The sequence below is a fragment of the Diaphorina citri genome, unplaced genomic scaffold, assembly GCF_000475195.1.
Source record: "Diaphorina citri unplaced genomic scaffold, Diaci psyllid genome assembly version 1.1 scaffold892, whole genome shotgun sequence".
Taxonomy (NCBI): domain Eukaryota; kingdom Metazoa; phylum Arthropoda; class Insecta; order Hemiptera; family Psyllidae; genus Diaphorina; species Diaphorina citri.
In genome coordinates, this window is record NW_007378323.1 from 76,184 (window position 1) to 99,701 (window position 23,518).

The 23,518-nt window shown below is 39.9% G+C and overlaps 2 protein-coding genes across 2 annotated transcripts in view; one reads left to right on the forward strand and one right to left on the reverse strand.

Annotated features, from left to right (window-relative positions):
- LOC103512852 (titin-like) overlaps window positions 1–23,518 on the reverse strand; it is a 31,341-nt gene that overhangs the window by 1,775 nt on the left and 6,048 nt on the right. The window contains exons 2-4 of the mRNA XM_026826213.1: window positions 7,868–8,035; window positions 6,721–6,740; window positions 697–2,444 (exon numbers count right to left, since the gene is read on the reverse strand). Coding sequence (XP_026682014.1) covers window positions 697–2,444; window positions 6,721–6,740; window positions 7,868–8,035 — 1,936 coding nt within the window. The remainder of the gene's footprint in view (window positions 1–696; window positions 2,445–6,720; window positions 6,741–7,867; window positions 8,036–23,518) is intronic.
- LOC103512853 (tubulin-specific chaperone D-like) lies at window positions 13,403–21,625 on the forward strand. Its single transcript, XM_026826215.1, has 7 exons — window positions 13,403–13,643; window positions 13,771–14,056; window positions 14,493–14,673; window positions 17,110–17,298; window positions 18,329–18,655; window positions 20,707–20,905; window positions 21,233–21,625. The coding sequence occupies exons 1-7, from the start codon at window positions 13,456–13,458 to the stop codon at window positions 21,453–21,455; spliced, it is 1,593 nt and encodes a 530-aa protein (XP_026682016.1). The 5' UTR covers window positions 13,403–13,455; the 3' UTR covers window positions 21,456–21,625.

Consider the following 23,518-nt stretch of genomic DNA (forward strand, 5'->3'; position numbering starts at 1 on the left):
GGTTTTGGTGGTAGTAATAGTTCTGGCTCTGGTTTTGGTGGTAGTAATAGTTCCGGCTCTGGTTTTGGTGGTAGTAATAGTTCTGGCTCTGGTTTTGGTGGCAGTATTAGTTCTGGCTCTAGTTTTGGTGGTAGTAATAGTTCTGGCTCAGGTTTCGGTGGCAATAATATTTCAGGCTCTGGTTTTAGTGGTAGTAATAGTTCTGACTCAGGTTTTGGTGGTAGTAATAGTTCTGGCTCTGGTTTTGGTGGTAGTAATAGTTCTGGCTCAGGTTTCGGTGGCAATAATATTTCAGGCTCTGGTTTTAGTGGTAGTAATAGTTCTGACTCAGGTTTTGGTGGTAGTAATAGTTCTGGCTCAGGTTTCGGTGGCAATAATATTTCAGGCTCTGGTTTTGGTGGTAGTAATAGTTCTGGCTCAGGTTTCGGTGGCAATAATATTTCAGGCTCTGGTTTTGGTGGTAGTAATAGTTCTGGCTCTGGTTTCGGTGGTATTAATATTTCAGGCTCTGGTTTTGGTGGTATTATTAGTTCTGGCTCCGGTTTTGGTGGTAGTAATAGTTCTGACTCAGGTTTTGGTGGTAGTAATAGTTTTGGCTTAGGTTTAGGTGGTAGTAATAGTTTTTCTGGCTCTGGTTTTGGTGGTAGTAATAGTTCTGGCTTAGGTTTTGGTGGTAGTAATAGTTCTGGCTCCGGCTTTGGTGGTAATAACAGTTCTGGCTCAGATTTTGGTGGTAGTAATAGTTTTGGCTCTAGTTTTGGTGGAAGTAATAGTTCTGGCTCTGGTTTTGGTGGCAGTAATAGTTCTGGCTCAGGTTTCGGTGGCAATAATATTTCAGGCTCTGGTTTTGGTGGTAATACGGGTTCCTTCTTATCCAATAATACGGGTTCCTTCTTATCCAGTAATACGGGTTCCTTCTTATCCAATATTTGTGGTTTCGTTGGCTCTGGTACTTCCGGTAATTGTGTTTTTGTTAGCTCTGGAACTTCCGGTAATTCTGGTTTCGTTGGCTCTGGAACTTCCGGTAATTGTAGTTTTGTTGGCTCTGGAACTTCCGGTAATTGTGGTTTCGTTGTCTCTGGATCTTCCGGTAATTGTGGTTTTGTTGGCTCTGGATCTTCCGGTAATTGTAGTTTCGTTGGCTCTAGAACTTCCGGTAATTGTGGTTTTGTTGGCTCTGGAACTTCCGGTAATTGTGGTTTTGTTGGCTCTGGATCTTCCGGTAATTGTGGTTTTGTTGGCTCTGGATCTTCCGGTAATTGTAGTGTCGTTGGCTCTAGAACTTCCGGTAATTGTGGTTTTGTTGGCTCCGGAACTTCCGGTAATTGTGATTTCGTTGGCTCTGGAACTTCCGGTAATTGTGGTTTCGTTGTCTCTGGAACTTCCGGTAATTCTTGTTTCGTTGGCTCTGGAACTATGGGTGTTTGAACTTCTGGTTCACCTGGTTTTTTCAAATCTTCGTTTAAGTCACTCAGGTTTCCAAGTTCGGGGTCAATGTTTTCCTTGATTTTATCGCGTGTTTTGGCAGCTCTCCTTTTTACTCTCCTTTGACTCTCGATTGCTTTTAGAGCTTCATCAGTTGCAATCGTCCCGTCATTATTATCTACTCTGTTTTCAATATCTTCCTTTGAATCCGTTCTTTTAGATGATTCGGGAGCCGTTCGTTCAGCTACTTCTGTGGGATTGGTCTCACTGTCGGCCAATTTAGCAAATGTTCCTTCAGTTTCTTCTTTGGTGGTCCCATTTCCAGCTATTTTTCCTGTTTCTTTTTCGGTTGTTTCTTTGCCATCTTTCCTCTCAACTGGTTTGACAACATTTTCTCGATTATTGACTAGGTCGGCGCTGTTTACATTTGCAGTTTCCTTCTGTTGCACCAAGTAGTCTAGAAGGCATTCGACATTCTCTAGGAACCATTTGATGACGCTTTTGTTGTTATCATTTAGTTGTCCTGTTCCGTCCAAATTTGGTGTTGGAGTTTCAGAGTTTTCAGGGATATTTTCATGACTCTTGTTCTGCTGAAGTAAATTGGGTGGTTTGGTTTCAAGGATATTTCCATGACTGCTGTCCTGGTGAAGTTGGGTACTTTTGAATCCATCATGGTTTGGATTTATGTTTGGGTTTAGTCCGGGGTTTGAGATTAGATCTGGATTGACTTCAAAGCCTGCGTCAATTTTCGATGCACTCTTTTCAAAGTCGTCAGGCCTTTCGACACTTTTTGCATCAACTCTGGGCTCCGTTTCAGGGAGGTGTTCGGGATTTGTTCCATTTGGAGGTTTGGCATCGTTCAAATTTTCAACAAGGCCTGTGACATTTTTACGTTCGAGAGAAACCGGGGCATTTGGACGATCGGCAAAAGTCGGCTCACTTTTTCGGACGTCGTGAGTGTTCGACAGTAGTTGAGGAAAAGCATTGGACGTTGTAAATATTAGTAGGAACAGTAATATCTGGAATGGAAACAAAAATGCGAATGGTAAAAAATATAACTAGCAGCGTTTTTTTATTATTATATTTTATTATTATTAGCGATCTATGAAGGGACTGCTCCAAATTTTAGGCAGACATTTTACTATAGGTATTACTTCATATATAGGGGATCCCTGAACGCCCAAGGGAGGTGGGGGTGGGTCCCACACCCCCCGTAAATACGGCCCTGCCTAGATGTTTAGGCAATTACTGCAACCATTCCGTTTAATGATTTCTGCTGGAATCTCCTTTATCTACACAATTATGTACCTGTGTATCTTTGCAGACCTAAGTGTCCTATACCCTATTGTGTTATGAAGTTATGATCATTAAAGATGAAAATATGTCAAGCCATCCATAATCTGGGACATTCTTAGGTAATCTTTGGACTCATTCCCCATTTATGTTATCTGTTGGTGTCTTCATATTTGACGTACCTACATATTTCTAGTTTCTAGTAGGTAGGGTAAGTGTATACCATTTATTCACCCACCTAAAAAACGTAAAATTTGTTGGCCCACCTGTACCATACGCCACATAAGTCTGAACTGGACGAACTTTTTCAAGATCCAATTTCATCAAAAGAAAGGGCTTTAAAAACTGCTGGCGAACCAGTACTAGGTATTCAAAAACTGTGGTCTTAAAAACAAAAATTAGAAAAATAAATGTGGGCAGGTAGGCCAATAAGGTTTTTTATTAGGTGGGCGAATAAATGGTACACTTACCCTAAGTAGCATTCATTTAAAATTGTCTGGCTGGCGGACCTTAAACAGGGAGTAAACCAGCTTAGTCTGGCTGGGGGACTTTTTTTTAAGTGGTTTGAAAGGAACTGTAACTGCTAGGGTCTTATCGTCCCGAAATCGAAGAAAGAAGGAAGACAGGATAGGAGGAAAGCCAGCCGTGCCGAGAACGAAGATTATCCCATCAGGATAAAATCCGCCCCGGGCGGGAATAGAACCCGCGACCTAGCGCCCGTCCATTATACCTTTTATTATTACTATCGTAATAATAAAGGAAGGACGGGCTAAAAAGGAGTTTTAAATCATCTAAACAGGAGTTTTTAAAAACTCCTCCTTTTTGGGTCACTAAAAACTCCTTTTCGGAATATTAAAAACTCCTTTTTGGATGATTAAAATTTTTCCCATTAGTGAAATCTCTCATTAAGTCATTGATGGATCCACCATTACAATATAGCTAGAAAAAACCTAATAATTAGGTAGGTATAGAGCTTGGTATCTTATCTTTTCTTCTGAAAAAATAAACATAGGTAGGTACTGATTAAAATATCTGTAGGAGATAGCGGGGAGTCAAATTTCGGGAACTAGGCAACCAGACAATTGGTGTACATTCTTAGTGCTTGGTCCAGGAGGTTTTAATTGTAAATTTCCTGCTCCAATTACCTAGAATTTGGCTATCAGTGGTCGGTGGTCACTAGTTTTATAGGCAGGTGATGTATTAAACAGAAGAGTGCTAAGTTAGTTAGCTTGTTTGGTAGCGCGTCTGCCTTGTAGGCGCTAGGTCGCGGGTTCGATTCCCGCCCGTGGCGGGTTTTATCCTGAACGGATAATGTTCGCTCTCGGAACGGCTGACTTTCTCCTATCCTGTCTTCCTTCTCTCGTAGATTTCAGGACGATAACTTCAGTGGTCCCAAAGAAACTAATATTCGGATGTGTGTGACACGGCTTTTTACGGGTCCTTTCCTTCTTCTGGAGAAAATCTGTTAAAAAGAAACCAGAGCATTTTTAGACATTTTCTAGAATTATAGATACTTTATAACAATTTATTTTCATTACAATTTGTAATTACAACAACACAGCACAGAAACAAGTCTATGATACAGACCTCTTTACGCTCCAAAGTACTTTTTGACGATGGAATAAATTAGGTAATTATTTAGATTCCTAGATTACTATAAGCTTAGCTCCGACTTTTAGGGCGGTTTGCCTTTACACCTAAGCCTCAGAGTAGTTAGAGTGGGTTTTTTGTTCACATTAATTCTGAATTAATCTGAAGAATTAAATTATTAATAAATTTACTTATTATTTAGATAAATTGCCAATATGACAAATCAATCATCTTACTATGTATTTGAGCAATTAATAATAATCCTACCTTGTAGAATGGGTAAACAGCGGACCAAGTCCAAAAATGGACTTTTGGAGTACCTATTGTACATTGTTGAAAAGAGCACGAAAAGGTTTATTTTTTTATTTTTAATTGGTTGCTAACTTCACTTTATTAGTGTTGTATTGAAATGAGAACAAAAACAAAATGGTTTTTTCTATTTAAACTTTGAATAGTCCTAAACTTTGACTCCATTTATCTCAAAACGCTTTTTTAGGACTTAGTCCGCTCTGCCTCTTAGCCATTCAAATAATAGGCCGGACATCGTTTGACATTCGCACGACTCACGCTTAAAAAAAGAATGAAAAAAAAAAAAAAAAAAAAAAAAAAAAGGGCCCCCCCCCACTATTGCACTGTTTTTTTAATCATAGGTATTTTATAGTCTAATTTACCTATACCAAAGTTAAGGAAAGTCAGAAGATTTCTATTTAAATATCATGAATATTTTTAGCTAAATCCCCTTTATTGGTGAGCTATTCATTTATAACGAATGTTACAACTTTGGGTCGGGGTTGTGTTTTTTTTTTTGGGTTTCTAGGAACCTATTTGCTATGAAAACTCATTTTTTTATTTTCTATTTTTCTTTTGTATCACCAAGCAGATGAATAAGATTATTTATTCTCTTGTAACTTTTGTGAAAATCAATATTTTCTTCTTTTTTACACAGTGCCATTTTATTTTTATTATTTCAAGAAATAACAAAACGTCTGACTGGGGGATGTTAAAAAGGGAGTAGACCAGCCTGAATTTCCCTTGCTAAAGAAATAGCAAAGGTCGAGTGCGAAGGACGTCTAATCGTAAAATTTGTAGCCAAAACCAAATGTCAGGCCAAAGCAATCACCCTAGTTAGGGCTGATTGAGAGGCTGACGAAAAACACCGACCCCGTCTGTACACGGGAAAAGGCGAAAAAGAAGAAGAAGAAGAAGAAGAAGAAGAAGAAGAAGAAGATTTTAAGAAATACCAAAACAATACATTAGTTTATTAGTTATTAATTTGAAACAATAAAAGTTTGTACTTACTTCAACGCAGCATTTCTTCCTCATGTTGCACACATGTCGTACTCACAAAAACTGACAAAACCATCTCGCTGACTCAACCTGAATCCCAGATCCAAACTATCATAATAGATAGTGGCGCAATAGATATCCTATCTACGCCAGGTACTTACCTAATTAAGAACACAGGTAAATCAGGTGACCTATCAAATCTAGATCAGCGATAACTGTGTTGTTTACACTCCTGGATCAGCAGAAAAGCACGTCTTCTATACTATCATCTATGATTGCCTGGTACAGATAGGAGGAAAGTTAATTGTGTCTTTCGAGTCAAGACTGCTGAATGGTTAACCCTTTTGTGCACTTTGGGTCAGCAGTGTCAGCATGAGTTCGATATTGAACATGGTATTGGAATAAGTAGGGCCATCGGCTATAATACGTAACGCCCTATATCACAGCGAACGAAAGTTAGATCTTTTGTGGGTTTCCCTATTGAACACGGTAATCAGCCTACTTAGCTTGGAAGGTAACGGGTCTGCCTTGTAAGCAATAGGTCACGGGTTCGATTCCCTTCCGAGGTGAACTTTATCCTGTTAGCTTTTTCTATCCTAAGTATCCTGTCTTTCTTCTCTTTTCGAATTCGGGACGATAAGACCTTTTGTTGTCACAGTTCTAACAGTTCCCTCCATCCTCCATCGAACTTCCTAAACAAGTGGCTGTCTCTGTGTCTCTCAATTGAAGACCGAGGCATCATATGATGACAGATATTTAGAGCATCATATGCCCGATATTAGTTGTTTGAGAAGTTATCCGATCATGAAGTTATCCGATATTATTATTTCATATCTATATCTATGTACAATGTTCATAGTTATCTAAGCTTCATCAGAAGTATAATACCTACAGCACAGCTCTATTAAATTCGCCCCGGGTGGGAATCGAACCCGCGGCCTATCGCTTACAAGGCAGACGCACTACCAACTAAACTAACTAGGTTACTAGGCTGGCTCATACAGTTTTTGGTTGAACAGTAAAGGGACCGAGCTCTTTGCCTATTCAGATTTCTCTTCCATCCAGTCCTCTTATATCCAGTTTTGACTGTACATCACTTCGACACACTGACATTACCAGACTTACTTTCCCCTGGTATAGAGGATCTTATGGTACCCATAGGAATGAACACATTCTTTATGACATTGTTCAGGTATTTGTCATCAAAATAAAACAGTGCTTCTCAACCTCCGTGGCCGAGTGGGTATCACACTAGGCCCCGGGTTCGATTCCCGGCGGGGTCGAAGTTTTTTCGGCTCTGTGCTTGGAGCTCGGGGTGCACTCAGCCTCGTGAGGACAATTGAGTAGCTACTTTAACCGAGTAGCAACCAGTGTCAGCATTAACAGTGTAAAATGATATGAGTAGATGAAAATTAATAGTAAAGGAGGCACTTAGTAATGCTGTGATCAGTAATACCCACAAAAGTTGTGAAAAAGCTCTCTGTTTAACCACAAAGATTCATGATTTGATTGATAGTTTACTGAATTGCTAGTAATAGCCCCTGTGGGTTTACTTATAAGAATACAATTCCCAGGAAGTAATATTGGTATTTGGCATTGATTTCACAATGGATGTTGTTGGATAATACCCTATTCATATTAGAAATGCCCTAAAGCTTTTCTTACATCATCTGATGGTACCCCAGGGTGTGAGGTGAAAGTGAAACGGTATCTTTGGAAGTGTTAAAACATTGGCATAACTAGGTCTGGAATAGTCCATAAATTGGCTTACAATCCCGCCTTGTCCTTTTTTGAAAGCAGGAAACACAATACCACTGTTTTAAGAGGTTTGATAGAGGTGTAGCGGAATGCAAAATCAAACTGTAACGCGAAATTCTACTATGAAGAGTGTAGCCATAGAGGGAACTGTAACAACAGAGGTCTCATCGTCCCGAAATCGAAGGGAAGACAGGATAGGAGAAAGCCAGTCGTTCCGAGAACGAACCTTATCTGTTTAGGATAAAGTTCACCCCGAGTGGCATCGGCAATCGATCCCGTGATAAAGGCAAACAAGGGAGACGCGCTACCCTCCAAAGTTACTATTCTGGCGGCGCGGCATCGCCGCCTTGAAAGGCCTTAAGCTGTGTTCACACATAATCGACGCCGTCGATCGACGTCGCGTCGAATGAAACCTTACACTGCCTCGACAGTATAGATTCACCTCGGCAATCGACCATCGATCGACACGACCGGACGGCCGGTCGACCATGTGTGAACACACCTTTCGACTTACCTGGCTCGCCGAAATCGATGAGGGTAAAGTTGAGCCGAATGCAGCAGTTGCAGCTCAGGCCGTGTTCACACTCGCAATTCTCCTCCTCCCCCTCCACCGAGCCGTCCTCGGCTTCCGCCTCTCGGCCGAAACTCGGCGCCCCCATGTCCAGGCCCCATTTGAGCAGATCTGCGAAGGAAACAAGACGTCAAAGGGTTAATGGTATGTTAAAGCACAAGGATAAACGTAAGATACCACTGGTGAAATATGGTTGATGTAAGTGCTAAGGCCAGACACTCTCTATCAGGTAGACCTGACAGGTACACCTGATCAGGTCTGTCTGTCAGGTCTACCTGATACTGAGTAGCTGGCCTAAGGTCTTACCGTCTCGAAATCGAAGAGAGAAAGTGGACAGGATAGGAGAAGGCTAGTCGTTCCGAGAGGGGGGGAAAACCTTAGGTATCCATGTATAATAAATGTCGCCACGGCCGGCGTGGCGGGGATAGAACCTGCGCCGCGGCGGGAAAATAAGCGACACGCGTATTTTTCTTTCGCAATAAAATTGTTATCATGGTAGTGGGAATAATCGACACGCGTATTTTCCTTTCGGAATTATGATGGTAGTGGTTGAAAATAGGGAAATGAAACATTGGCTCACATTGTACCATTTCCCCATTTTCCTGCGACAGGAAAATACGACTCTTCCAAGATATGTAAGTAGGCTGACCAACACACAGTGTGACACAGTAGATATTGTCACAAGGTACCTAGCTAGGGCACCTAGGTTATGTTTTCTGTCTCTATGTCAAGGTTTGGTAAGTTGGTAATGTTGGTATTGTTTACGTTGTAAGTCATTGCTCGGAATACCACATCGGTCTGACCTCTGGCATTGACCATGACCATGAGAGACCTATATTATGTCATGATAATTAGGTACCTAAGTATAGTTGGTTGTAATGTTTCAAGTACTTTAATTGTTTTGTTTTATCGAGGATATCAACCTGCCTCGGTGGCGTAGTGGTCAAGACGCTCGCCCGGTAATCAGGAGGGCGTGGGTTCGATCCCAGCCGAAGAATTTTATCCTCAAAATGATTTGAAAATTTGACCACATAATGGAAGCCTACTGCTGAAGTAAAGGGACTTTCCAGTCCTATGCGAGCAGTATAAATAAGCACTATTATACACTCTTATTATTATAGCTACTAAAGATGCGTTAAGCTTATACAAATGTAAACGAATCTATCAACTAACTGGACTGGAGGAAGCCGCGACCTTCTTCATGGAAAGCTAGCGCATTACCACTGGGCTAACCGTGTTCTCATACATCTATGTCCTCATGTCCTCATACATGTCCCGATAATATGTCAAAATATATAAGACCTTGGTTAGACTTTGGGGGTAAAGGGACTTTTCAGTCCTATCCCAGCAGGATAAACAAGGTATATTCAATTTTATAATGCATCGGAAACAGCAATTTCTTCGGTATACCTATATCTACAATGGCACCATTCAATGTTGACCATATTGCCACTGGCAATAATGCTCTAGTTCTGGATCTGATAAGGCATACAAGACATACCTAAATACAATATCGCCAAGAAAATAATGTAAACATTGCGAACTGATCTGATCCAGTGGTTCTTCGCATGGTTAACTTGAAGGGTGGAATAGAATAGAAAAGAATAGAATAGAATATACCTTGTTTATCCTGCTGGGATAGGATTGAAAAGTTCCTTTACCCCCGCAGTCTAAACAAGGTCTTATACATTTTGATATACGTATATTTGGGGAACGGAAAAGCGTAGTGCGCCTTCCGTCGATTCCCGCCCGGGGCGAACTCTATCCTCCACAGATAAGGTTCGTTCTCGGAACGGCTGGCTGTCTCCTATCCTGTCCTCCTTTTCTCTTCGATTTCGGGACGATAAGACCTTGGCAGTTACAGTTCCCTCTGTCAAACCTCTTTTAAAAAAGTCTCTATTCGATTTCGGAACGATAGATTTGTGTTAAGCTTAACCCATCTATTGGGACTGTTTGGCCTTACACCTAAGCCTCTAAGTGGGCTTTTTGTGTATGGAGTTAGTCTAGCTTAAGGGACAAACAGCCCCAAAATGGGTTAAACCTCTACTGCGTTTTGGGAAGATAAACAAAGTTGATATGTTATCGGAAAGGTTGGGAACTCCTGGTTTAATGTAACAGTTGAACTTGGGTTCGATGTCGGGTCACTCACAAGTCGGTCAGTGGATCTTTATTGAACCAGTCTACACCATGGGCAGTAGCCAAGAGGGAAGCGCCGACAGTCATCCACATTGGCCCTAATCCTTTTCTTTAAGGTCTACTTTTACCACCGTCTTGTCCATGATAAAGTAAGTCTAATTACCTAATGTAAATGCAGTTTCTTTGTGTTATTATGTCAAAACTTTGGTGCTCACTGCAGCATTGTAGGATTTTCCCAATATCTCAATATTCCCAAAATCCAATGTTTACGTACCATGCTGGCACCGGTCGCTATGCGCATTTATATGTCATAGCTACTCATTTTCCTCACGAGGCTGAGTGAATAGGAAAAGAAGCATGTGCAGATTTCCTCTGGATTTCAAATCCATCCAGTTAAGATCATTGTAGTAATGGGATACATTATCATATCTGGTGAGGTTGAAGACATATCGGACATATGCATTTTGTGCTACTTGAAGTGAGCGTTCAAGTTCACTGATACCACCACAGTACACAACATCACAGTAGTCAAAGATTTGAAAAATCAGTGATTTAACCAACCTTTTCTTGAGTACAGTGGGGAAGACCTTCCTGAATTTACTCAATGTGTGAAGTGAGTAAAATACCTTTTTCCTTACATCTTTGACATAAGGACTCCAGGACAGTGTGCTGTCAATTTTCATCCCTAGATTTTTCGCACATTAGGTGAAAGGTATTTGCTGGACATCCAAGATCACAGGAGGCAGCTGGAGTGAGGCCATAGTGGAGACGAAATTATTCGTCCCCACTACATATAAGAACCTGCGTTTTAGATGGATTGGACTTTAGAAACAGGCTTTTTGCCCACTCCGAAAAGTTATGGAGGTCTTCATTAAGAAGCCTAATTGCTTCAACTTTGTCTTCTGGCAGGCAGTGAATGTACACCTGTACATCATCTGCATATAATATATATGGTATTTGCAGTGAACAAACACTCTCTGAATTGATGATATAAAAAGAGCAAACAACAAAGGCCCGTCCACTGACCCCTGAGGTAGAGGTACTCCAGATCTGATGGGTTTCCAGGCTGATGTCTTTCCGTGAGAGAAAACACGTTGCTTTCTGTCACGTAAGTAAGAGCCTATCCAGGATAGCACGTTATTTGAGAAATGCATTGTCTCTAGTGTTTTCATTTTCAGGAGGACGTCAAAGTCCACAGAATCAAATGCTTTACTAAGGTCAAGTAATGCCAAAATAGTAATCTGCCTTGCGTCAAGTGCCCAACGAATGTCATTGGTCACTTTAACAAGAGCAGTGGCCGTACTATGATGACAACGAAAGCCGGACTGGAAAGGGTCAATAATATTGTGTTCTTCAATGAAAGCCCAAATTTGTCGAACAACAATCTTTTCCAGTCCTTTTGACAGAACAGGTAGCAAGGAAATAGGTCATCCTTTTCCCTTATGGTTTTCTACATTGAAAACCCTGCCATTTCATGGCCATTCAAGATAATTACTTCAAGTTTCAAGTCTAACAAATATTGAACGTTAGAACATGGAGCAGTTTTTGGAATTTTTGCCATCCTCTGGTTCAATTTGAACCAAAGACACAGAGGGTAAAAATAATGTCACTCAAATTCAAAAAAAAAAAAAAAAAATCAAAATTGCGCACCGCAACCGCCAAAGTAACAGATTCACATCCACCACACCTCTCCTATCCCTCGTACCAAACTGAAGGAGCTGGTCACCTCCATTCGTATGGTACACATCCACATATGTCGCATCGTCTGGAGATATTACACGTCCAGGCCTGGTGTAGTTCCGGTGGAAAAAGGGACCCGCTGGATCCAACCCTGGTAAATACAGGAAAAACATCGATACTATTAATAATTTAGTCAGCTCCCATGGCGTAGTGGTCACTGCGCTCGCCTTGCACGCGGGAGACCCGGGTTCGATTCCCGGCGGGGTCAAGAAATTTGTATCATGCAAATGATTGATTCCGTGACTGGCCGTTACGGGGCCCACTCAGCCTCGTGAGGAAAATGAGTAGCTATGTAATATAAATGCGCATAGCGACCAGTGCCATAATTGGTAGGTAATTGGGAGCTGGATTATTGGGATATATGTATTTGGAAAAATCCTACAATGCTGCAGTGAGCACCAAAGTTGTGATATAGTAACAAAAAGAAAAGACATTTATTTATTATTAAAGAAAAGCAGTACCTATGTACCTACCTAATTTGTTTAATATTCAGTTTACTATTATTATTACTGATTTGATTTTACTTTCATCTTTCATGTAGGTAATGATTTAAAATCAAGACTAGAGCCCGTTCTCCCTTCATTCCTAAAACTATCAATATAATGTTTAGGTCACCCATCCATTTATTGGCCTTGCTCGGCGTAGCTTAACATAGGTGACGCTAAAACCGGTCTTAAATTATCTTTATTGGCCTTGCTCGGTGTAGCTTAACATAGGTGACGCTAAAACCGGTCTTAAATTATCGACTGAAGTGTTATCTAAAACTTTGTCGCTTTGAGTTCATAGGTCGTCGCGATAAATTTCAAGATCAGAGCTCATTTGTGTGAGAAACTGTGACAAAAATCCCCTAAAAACCGGTTTTTTGGCTTTATGGTTTTCTGGACAAAATTTGCACCACCTTTAATTTGATATATAGGTCGACCAGGTTTGGATAAATCCTTCTATGGGGACAGACAGACAGACAGACTAACGACACCGAAGCGAATACAATAGCCCGTCCACTATACCTTTTTTTTATTACTATCGTAGTAATAAAGGAAGGACGGGCTAAAAATGAAATTGGTCTTAAAAGAGAGGTAATATTGTCTTCTATCTCCACATCTAATGAGTTTTCTTCTAGCTTTAACACTTTTTGTACCATGGTCAAATGTTTGGAGCAAGGTGGCGGCTATCTCGGTTGTTCTGGGGATTTCGAAAAAATGTCCGGGGAACTTGGGAACTTTTGACTTGTACTATTCGCCATTTTCGGCTAGACATAGCTTTGTGATACACCCTGTAGAGACACACATGATTGGAGTTGCAGTCAATAACTCCCCTAGTGGTGCCAAGCCAACACCTGAGAGCAGCCTAAGACTTGGAACTCATCAGTTAGACATAGCTCTCAGGTGCTGGCCAAGAATTTGGAAGTGTTATTTATAGCCGAAAAACGCTGAAATTCTGTTTCGTGTTAATATAGGCCGGGCGGCGCTTCGAACTCTTGACGTTCGCGCGCCTCCCGGCACGCTTGATGAGATGGAAATTGTGGAGAAACGAGAACCTGCGTTTTCTATTTTATGTTGTGAGCGCCACAGTAGTTCGATTGTGGTTTTCTTTTTCTTTCAGGAAAACGTGGTCTCCTGTTAGCTCATAGACTTCCAGCTGCTGTTTCCTGTATAATGAAAGCATTAGTATATGACGAACCGAAAGGTTTCTGTTCAGTAGGCTCTTACATACGAGATGCAGCGTGTTACGTATGCTGGGCATTTGCTAGAGCATATGATCATCACACATTGGAACCACTCGTGCAGCAAATAGCACAGGGTCTATTGGTGGTGACATGCTATGACAAAGAAATTAACTGCAGGTGAGAAGATGATAATCTATGGCATGGTACAAGAGAAATGACTAATTAATTTTGCAACGTATTGACAATAAGTGCATGAAATAAGTATGATTGATTGGCTTAGCGTATGAAATAAATATGATTTCAGGAGGGCTGCGTCAGCCGCTTTTCAAGAGCTAGTGGGCCGACAAGGGGGTAATCCCCCGTATGGTATCGATATTCTAACGCGTGCCGACTATTTTAGTGTGGGTAACCGTCAGTCTGCTTATCTGGACATCAGTGTGTACATTGCTCAGTTTGAGGCCTACACGCGACCGTTCATCCAACATTTGATGGCCCGTAAAGTAGAACATTGGGATCCGGAGATACGAAAGTTAACAGCTAAAACTCTACCTCGTCTTGTTCCCCTGGATAGGGAATATTTCCTCACTGAGGTTTGTTCATTTTCTCACTAAATTTGTAAGGTCTATCCTGGAACTTTGAGCACAGCCGTAATTAACACTTAACTTGGAGTCTGCGGTCTTGAGGGTCATGTTGTGTATGATTTTACAGTAACCTTTTTGACACCAAAAATACGATCTATGGCGCTGTCAAGTATGGGATTGTTAATATTCCTTCTTCTTAGTCTGGCTGTGGGACTATAAACAGGGAAAACAGCTAACCCTAACCAGCCTAGCTAGCAAGCAGTTCTTCAAAGGGTTGTCTCTGCTTTTAAAGGCTACTTTCCCTGTCGCGTATAATATCTCTAGTAGCGCGGTCAAACTTTCTTGACTTGGCGGGGCGGAGCGCTACCGCGCTCCTTAATATTATTATTATTAAGCTTTGTACAAAACAATACAGTGGATAAAGTAGTCTGACAAATTGTTCCAGGTGCTAGAGCAACTCCTCATAAAGATAGACAGTATTGATCTGAATGCAAGACATGGAGCTACACTAAGTCTGGGTGAAGTAGTCAGAGCTCTTAGTGAATTGAAATGTGTTATTCCTGTGGAGACGAGAGTCAGAATAGAAAACATTGTCAAGAACTTCCGGGATAAGAAACAACTTCAAGGTTATTAGCTAATTAGGGGGTACGGTTAGGCCAGTGGTAATGCGCTTGCTTGCCATGCAGAAGGACGTGGGTTCGAATCCCACCATTGACAAAAATTTGTACTTGTTTTGATTGTAAATATTTCAACGGGTTACTTTCTGGTGTTGTCTTGTTGTCACCTAAATGGGAATTAGTGTCTCTTTTCGCCCATCTGATGAGAGGCATACTACGGGATGGGCATGCTACGACACAAACCACAACCGTCTAATGTAGCAGCTGTTTCACTACGAAATAAAAACGGCGGTGAAACACTCATTAAAAAAAATCATACATAATCTAATATATAAAAATGAATATGTGTGTGTGTGTGTGTTTGAACTTTATGCCTGGGCCAAACCGCTCATCCGATTGCTATGGAACTTTGTGAACTTATTGCTTGCACTCCCGTGAAGGTTAGGCTATTTTCCGGTTCGTTTTTGTTAAGCTACGCCGAGCAAGACCGCTAAATGGATAAGTGACATGAACGGCCATGCCCTAAGGATTTACTAGCAGAAATTTCGGCTAGTATTATAATATTTATAATACACTGCCGGGCAATGAAAGGGGGACACCCCTATTTTTTGGTTTTTCTCAAACTGCTGTTCAGTGTTCATTTTTTTTTTTTTTTTTTTTTTTTTTTTTTTTTTTTTTTTTTTTAAAACCTTTTTTATTTTTTTTTTTTTAAATTTTAAAAACGGGTTCGATTTCCGCCCGGGGCGGATTTTATCCTGATGGGATAATGTTCGTTCTCGGAACGGCTGGCTTTTTCCTATCCTGTCTTCCTTCTCTCTTCGATTTCGGGACGATAAGACCATAGCAGTTACAGTTCCCTCTGTCAAATCTCTTAAAAAAAAAGTGTCTAACCGCCATCCTAGTTAGATTTGAAGGTAGCGCGCCTGCCTTGTACGCACTTGGTCGCGGGTTCGATTCCCGCCTGGGGTGAATTTTATCCTAAACAGAATGAATCTTCTCGGAGCAGCTGGCTTTCTTCTGTCCAGTCTTTCTTCTCCCTTCGCTTTCAAGACGATAAAGTCTTAGCAATTTTATTGCACTTCCCTATATCAAACCACTTGAAAAGAAATTAAAAAGGTGTCTCGATCTTTCTCGGAGACTGGGCTGGAATAGTGATGTTCGATCTCGAGTAAAAGATCGATCTTTTGAATCGATTCGAATCGAAAGGCTAAAAATCGATCCATCAGATCGATCTCACCTAAAAAATCGATCTTCGATCTTTCACCCACTTGTGTTTTGTGACTTTTGTGTGAAAAACTCAAAAACATGAAAAAGACTCAACAGACAAAATCAAATTGCGATTGATTGACTGATTGATCCAATTAGCTTGCGAAAACGAAATGCGAGTTTTGAATATTCGCGTCCGTTCCTCCGGGAATTTTTTAGCCCGTAGTTTATTCGATCGTGGTTAAAGAATACCTTTGTACCTACCTAATTTGTTTAATATTCAGTTTATTATCATTCTTTATTTGATTTTTTGATTTTACTTTCATGTAATGATTTAAAATCAAGACTAGAGCCCGTTCTCTCTTTATTCCCAATATAATGTTTAAGTCACTCATCCATTTATTGGCCTTTCTCGGCGTAGCTTAACACAGGTGACGCTAAAACCGGTCTTAAATTATCGACTGAAGTGTTATCTAAAACTTTCTCGGTTTGAGTTCATAGGTCGTTGCGACAAATTTCGAGATCAGAGCTCATTTGTGTGAGAAAATGTGAAAAAAATCCCCCAAAAACCAGTTTTTTTGGTTTTTTGGCTTTATGGTTTTCTGGACAAAATTTGCACCACCATTTTCGTGTTCCTGGTAAAAAGACCTTTAATTTGATATATTGGTCGACCAGGTTTGGGTCGACCAGGGACAGACAGACCGACCGACCGAGTGACAGACACCGAAGCGAATAATAGTCCGTCCCTTATACCTTTTTATTACTATTGTAATAATAAAGGAAGGACGGACTAAAAAGGAACGATCTCTAAAAAGTTCCGGCTTGGACCCAGAGATTTTTTTTAATTTTTACCTGTTTTTTGTTTTTCATTATTCTGACCCTTGTTTTTCATTATTCTTTTTTAACTCACAGGGTATGTAGGTTTGCGGTCTTGTGGAATAAGTTTATTTTTTTTAATTTTTACCTGTTCTTTGTTTTTCATTATTCTGACCCTTGTTTTTCATTATTCTTTTTTAACTCACAGGGTATGTAGGTTTGCGGTCTTGTGGAATAAGTTTTAAAATTTACAGCAAAAATATTAATAACGGTTTGACCGAAAAAAAAAAAATGAACACTGAACAGCAGTTTGAGAAAAAAAAATAGAGGTGTTGTTGATTGCCCGGCAGAGTAGAAAACAATAGGGATAAGAAATAATATTAGAATAAACCTCCGTAACGTCTGTCTAACTTGTACTTCCAGGTTTATCAGGGGAGATGACTCGACAAGCCTGCTGCTACATGATAGAGCAATTAACCGCCGCTGAGAGCCACATCCACACCAATGAATGGCAAATTCTGTTGAACGAGAGTCTTTTGCACGAGGCGCTTTCTGTTAGAACGCAAGCATGTGAGGCATTGCCTGTATTGTGCCGTAGAATATACCCTTCAGGTACAGCAGTTAACTCCGAAAACACTGAAATTCCAAACCGTTCCCAAGATATTGGGCAGTATGAATAAAACGTGAGCACAACATTATACTTCATTTTTTGAAGCAAATGCTCCTTAATATTATGAATAATGTTGAGCACATACTTATGCTCAAAATTTAATGATGAGGATGTACTCATGATATATAAGCATTTGCTCATAACAAGTGTGAATAAAATGAAGCAAATACTAATTTATTTGAGCAAATGCTCAAAAAAAAAAAATGCAGTTGATAGGTAGCAACCTCAGAAATGGCGCAACTTCGATTAAGTCGAGAAAAAGTTTATTTAACAAGTGTTTCTCCCGACCCTGGGAATTTCAAGGCCCTTCATAGATTTGAGGAACCCAATTTGGAGTGATTAGGTAAGTGATCACATTTTGGGAGAGAGTTTAGAATATAGGGGTGGAGCCCTTACTTCCCTACATAGCAGACCCCGGATTCCAAAAAGGAATAGGGGAAGAAATCAAAAATGATTAAACTTTCAACTTTAATAAATAATTTGTAGGTACTTATTTAAATCGAAATTTAATACCTACATCTACTAGCAATCTCCGTGGCCGAGTGGGTATCACACTAGGCTTGCACGCAGGAGGCCTGGGTTCGATTCCCGGCGTGGCTGAGGTTTTTTCGGCTCTGTGCTAGGAGTTCGGGGTGCACCCAGCGGAGGACAGTTGAGTAGCTACTTTAATCAAGTAGCGACCAGTGGCGGCATTACCAGTGTAAAAAGATTATTGAAATATATGGAAATTGATTGCAAAGGAGGCATTTAGTAATGTTGTGATATTCACAAAATTTGTGAAAAAGCTCTGCTTTACCACAAAGAATTTGATGGGTCTGTTTTTCATTCCTACGCCGCTTCGATGCGGCGTCAACTTGACGTTTACTCTGCGTCAGGAGTGGGGGTAAAATGTGGAAATTCAACAAACATGACGACATCTAGTGGAGGTAGCTTATTAGTTATAGTTTAGATTATTTTTTTCTCCATTCTCAGGTTCATCGTACCAGTCTCTCATTGACCTATACGTTTCTCAACTTGAATCCTGCTCACCTACATCCCGCGAGGGTCATGCTATGGCGCTAGGTGTGCTACCCGCCTTCATGCTTCTCCCTCATCTAGACTTGATCATTGGATCTCTTATTCGATGCAGCCATGTGACAGACGCCACTGCCAACTGGACTTTCTCTAGAAAGAACGCTATACAGGCTTTAGACAGCATTGTGGGGAAACTACAGGGAAAGAGGATACTATTGAGTTATGTTCCGGCATTGTTTGACTGTTATCTAATGGGAGTGGAGGAATATACGAAAGATAGTCGAGGTAAAATTTCCCAAAACTCGACTGGGTTGTTGGGTACCAGTCAGTATATTTTTACGAGGGTGTTAGGTACAAAGCACCATTTCATATCGCAATACAATCTCCTTTTAACACCTACTCGACCGGCGATTTTATTTCTTATTTCCCGCTGGGACCTGTGCTCAAGAGGGTATATGCGGTTAGAGTCTTGGTCAACCAGTCCAATGCGTGCAGACACGTTTGTACTACTGGTACCGGTCATGTTTGTGTTAAGCTAATAGACATAGCCAAAACTATCCCCGGCCCAGAAAATTCGTGAAATGAGACCCCGAAAAATACATTATTTTTAGCATAGTATAATTGTACACCCTAGTTCACAAAGGGTACAGGTGACATTTTTTTGCGAAATTATAAACATAAACACGTATCTACCTAGGTCGGTACACAAAAGGTAGGTATATACCTAGGTATCATTTTTACGAAGGCGAAATTATAAACATAAACACGTATCTACCTAGGTCGGTACACAAAAGGTAGGTATATACCTAGGTATCATTTTTACGAAGTATCGTTTGTGCTCCGTGTTTATAAACCTTTCATTAACCCATTTTAACACATAACTCGATTTCGCAAAAAATGTCACTTGTACCCTTTGTGAACTTGGGTGTTCAATTATTATCATAATTCGGCTGTATGACATGTAATAAATATGAAAAATGCAGAATGTTTGAAAAGAGAACAAATTTTATTTTACATTTCGCTGGAAACTCACAGCAAGACTGACTGAATCTGACTCCAAATAACTGGCTACATTACAAACACATAACTCGATTTCGCAAAAAATGTCACTTGTACCCTTTGTGAACTTGGGTGTTCAATTATTATCATAATTCGGCTGTATGACACTTCCACTCACAATGGACCGAAAACACCCAAAAAACATTGCAGATCCGGTTTTTAAAAATATACATTTGCGCCAACAATGGAAAGGGATCAATCCATTGTTCTTGTTTTTTTTTTTTTCTCACGAAAATACGGGGTGACCTATTCTGAGGGAAAAAATAAAACCACGGCACTTGAACAACTATGTAAACTCAAGGGCTCACGAAAATACGGGGTGACCTATTCTGAGGGAAAAAATAAAACCACGGCACTTGAACAACTATGTAAACTCAAGGGAACATCGGAGATGTGTAGATCTTTGTTTAGTGACAGATCATAGGGTGTGTAAAAAGTGTTGATGTGTTCGATGATGAGTCTTTCAATAGTCTTGAGTTAGAACTGTATTTACATGCTTGTTACCCTATGGTCACTGCTCTTCTGTGAAAGCTCCTTTTTGTGTTTAACCTAACCCTATAATAACACTGGTCACTGCTCATGTGTAAAAGCTCCTTTTCGTGTTTAACCTAACCATATAATAACACTAGTCACTGCTAGCTTCTGAACTAGTACCTGCCGATGGTCCTCCAGTATTACGAGCTTAAACATAGTTCAAAATTATTTCAATTTAGTGTGAGAATGTCGTGACGGAAGCAAAATTAAGGAGCGCGGCAGCGCTCCGCCCCGCCAAGTCAAGAAAGTTTGACCGCGCTACTAGAGATATTATACGCGATATAATAAATTAAACAAGTATACCCCTATAGCGCTCCGCCCCGCCAAGTCAAGAAAGTTTGACCGCGCTACTAGAGATATTATACGCGATATAATAAATTAAACAAGTATACCCCTATAGTTAACACATAGAACTCATTGAACACACCGATAGATACTTTTTACACAACCTATGACCCAAAATACATACATACAGAAATAATAATAACAACAAGAAGAAAAAAAAGGTTAAAAACTCCGCATTCATATTTAGGTACTTCATACAGGAATTGATCACATTAACCGTTGAAAACGAAATTAGTGATGAGTCGAATTCCGCTTAAATGCAGCAACCATCGGGCAAAGGCCTACTTCTGCCCTGCTTATATTAAAAAAAAAAATCTAGTGTGAAGATCAGATTACTTGTCAGAAGCTGGAAGTAAGATGCAAATAAGTTACCTTGTATAAATATTTCTATTTGACAGGAGATATAGGACGACATACACGGCAAGCTGCTATGAGTGCACTCAGAGGTCTAATAGTAACATGTGTATCTCTAGACCCAAGTGCACTCACTGAGGATAACATAGAGAAAACTATGAGTGCTCTATTAAAGCAAGCTGTCGAGAGAATAGATCAAACCAGAGGAGTAGCTGCCCAAATATTTTGCTCTCTTTTACAAAAGTAAGTTTTTCTCGTATAAAATAATTAACGTAACTTACTAGAAAAGAACGGAGTAAAATTAAAATATGCTTTTAATTGTTCCCTATCCTTGTTGCAAAATTATGTGAGAAAAACGCTTTTGAAGCTTGAACTTGAAATCTTTTGAGTAGTTGAATATACTCCAAGCAAAGAGCCGGAAAAACTTTGATCCTAACGGGAATCGAACCCGAAACATCCGGCGTGTAAGCCTAGTGTGATACCCACTCGGCCAAGAAGGTTGCTGCAATAATATTTTAATATTGAAAAAGTCCTAAAATAACCCACTTGAATTTGAAATATTATCCCCAGTGAGCCTCAGATACCACATATTCCTCATCGGACAGAGTTATTGACCATCTTCACTCCAGATATAATAGCTTCTGTCAACTGGATTAAGGAGAATGAAACGTTCCCACTATTCAGTCAAGTATTAGCGTGTGATTCATACACCAGTGCCCTCATGGCAGGCTTCATTATGAGTATGGGAGGCATGACAGAACGACTGGTGAGCAGATATAGATTTCATTATTAATAACATGAGTAATAATAGAATGATTGGTGAGTATAGATATTCTCATGATAGATTTTATTATTAATAATATGAGTAATGATATAATGATTGGTGAGTATAGATATTCTCATGATAGATTTTATTATTAATAATATGAGTAATGATAGAATGATTGGTGAGTACCTATAGATACTCTCATGATAGATTTTATTGTTTTTTTTTTTTTTTTTTTTTTTTTTTTTTTTTTTGAGGTTTGACCAATAATATCTACGAGTTAGTTATCGTTATTACTGTTATTAGTGTTACGGTAAACTTGTAAACACAATAGATACTACAGCTGTATGGAAACTATGACACTAAGGTAACAGTCATACGGCATTAGAGGTTAGCTACATTGAGCTATTGAGACGATGGGAGTCATAGGGTAGGTGAAGTACAGTCATTTCATTAGTGATTGGGAATCCTTTGTTGATGTGACTGCGTGATGTATCAATAAGACTTATTACTATTACGGTAAACATGTAAACACTTTTTTTTTAAGAGGTTTGACAGAGGGAACTGTAACTGCTATGGTCTTATCGTCCCGAAATCGAAGAGAGAAGGAAGACAGGAATAGCAGTTACAGTTCCCTCTGTCAAACCTCTTAAAAAAAGTTCGTCAACGGGGAATATTAAAGGGCCTTTACGAAACCGGAAACCCTTCCTCAGCTCCGACACTGAGAAATACATGACTTCAATATCTGCTTAGAAACTTCAATACCTACTTGGGATATACCTATATTGAAGTAGATGACTTTAATAAGCACTAAGGCTAAGGCTTGACTTGAATATTAATTTGTATAACTGTATATACCTACGTACATAACTACATTTATGTACATACAATCAGCATCAGTATAGGTAAAGTTGTTTACTGCTGGTCTTCTTCCTCTTTTTGCTCTTCTCCTTCTTTTTCTTCTTCTACTTTCTCCTCATTTCCTGATCCAATCGCTGAGTCTCTTTCATACTTATTTTCGTCTTCGTCTCGTCTGGAAGAGACAGGTAATATTATATTGTTAGGTGTTTCTTCTCACTTACAATAAAGATTTTTTAGATGTTTGTTAGAGGAAAACTGTAATAATTGCTAAGATCTCTTCGTCAAGAGAGAAGCAAGACAGGATAGGAGAAAGCCAGGCGTTCCGAGAACGAAGTTTTGTGTTGAAATTTTTGCAGTCAAAATCAAATGTCAGCTTAAAGTAAAAAAAACCCGAGGGCTGATTGAGAGGCTGTCGAAAAACGCCGATCCCGTCTGTACACGGGGCAAGGCGAAGAAGAAGGTCCCGTCCTCTTCTTCTTTTCGATTTCGGACGATTTTTTTTTTTTAAGAGGTTTGACAGAGGGAACTGTAACTGCTATGGTCTTATCGTCCCGAAATCGAAGAGAGAAGGAAGACAGATGTGTGATGCTGTGACGATAAATGAGATACCTACCAAGACATTTTTACTTTATCCCCCTCTCTAAATATCCAAAAGTCGGTATCTGCTTATCATAATTCTTACAAATAACCAACCTTAGTGGCGTAGTAATCAGATCAACTTTTTTTTAAGAGGTTTGACAGAGGGAACTGTAACTGCTATGGTCTTATCGTCCCGAAATCGAAGAGAGAAGGAAGACAGGATAGATATTTGATCTGAGACATCTAATACGAACTGTCAACAAATGGAAACTGAAGATATTCGAAGATAATTTTGAAAAGTAAACAAAAGCAAATGCTCATTTGGTGTGAGTATAAGCATGGAGCATAAGGTAAAGCTTATTCATATAAACGAGAGCAAGTGCTTATACTTCAATCTCATACTCATGAGCAAATGCTCATACTTACGAGCATTTCCTTCTTTTTTATTCATACTGCCCATTGACTTTTTTACGTTCTCCCATCTTAATACAGAGCGTTCAAAAAGTCTTGGAACCCCTGAATATTTTTTGAATGGCTGAAGATGAGAGGCTGAAATTTGGGGTAGTGTTTAATCTTTTAAAATTCAACTTTTTGAAGTAGTCCCCAAATTTTGGTCGGAGCCAGGGTCGGAACCGGGGGGGGGGGGGGAC

What these genes read in the sequence shown, in the direction of transcription:
- LOC103512853 (XM_026826215.1), top strand. Translation starts at nt 13,456, where the DNA reads ATGAAAGCATTAGTATATGACGAACCGAAAGGTTTCTGTTCAGTAGGC. An exon ending in GGGAATATTTCCTCACTGAG is followed by an intron (nt 14,057 to 14,492) that starts GTTTGTTCATTT and finishes AAATTGTTCCAG; the next exon opens with GTGCTAGAGCAACTCCTCAT. An exon ending in ATATACGAAAGATAGTCGAG is followed by an intron (nt 18,656 to 20,706) that starts GTAAAATTTCCC and finishes TCTATTTGACAG; the next exon opens with GAGATATAGGACGACATACA.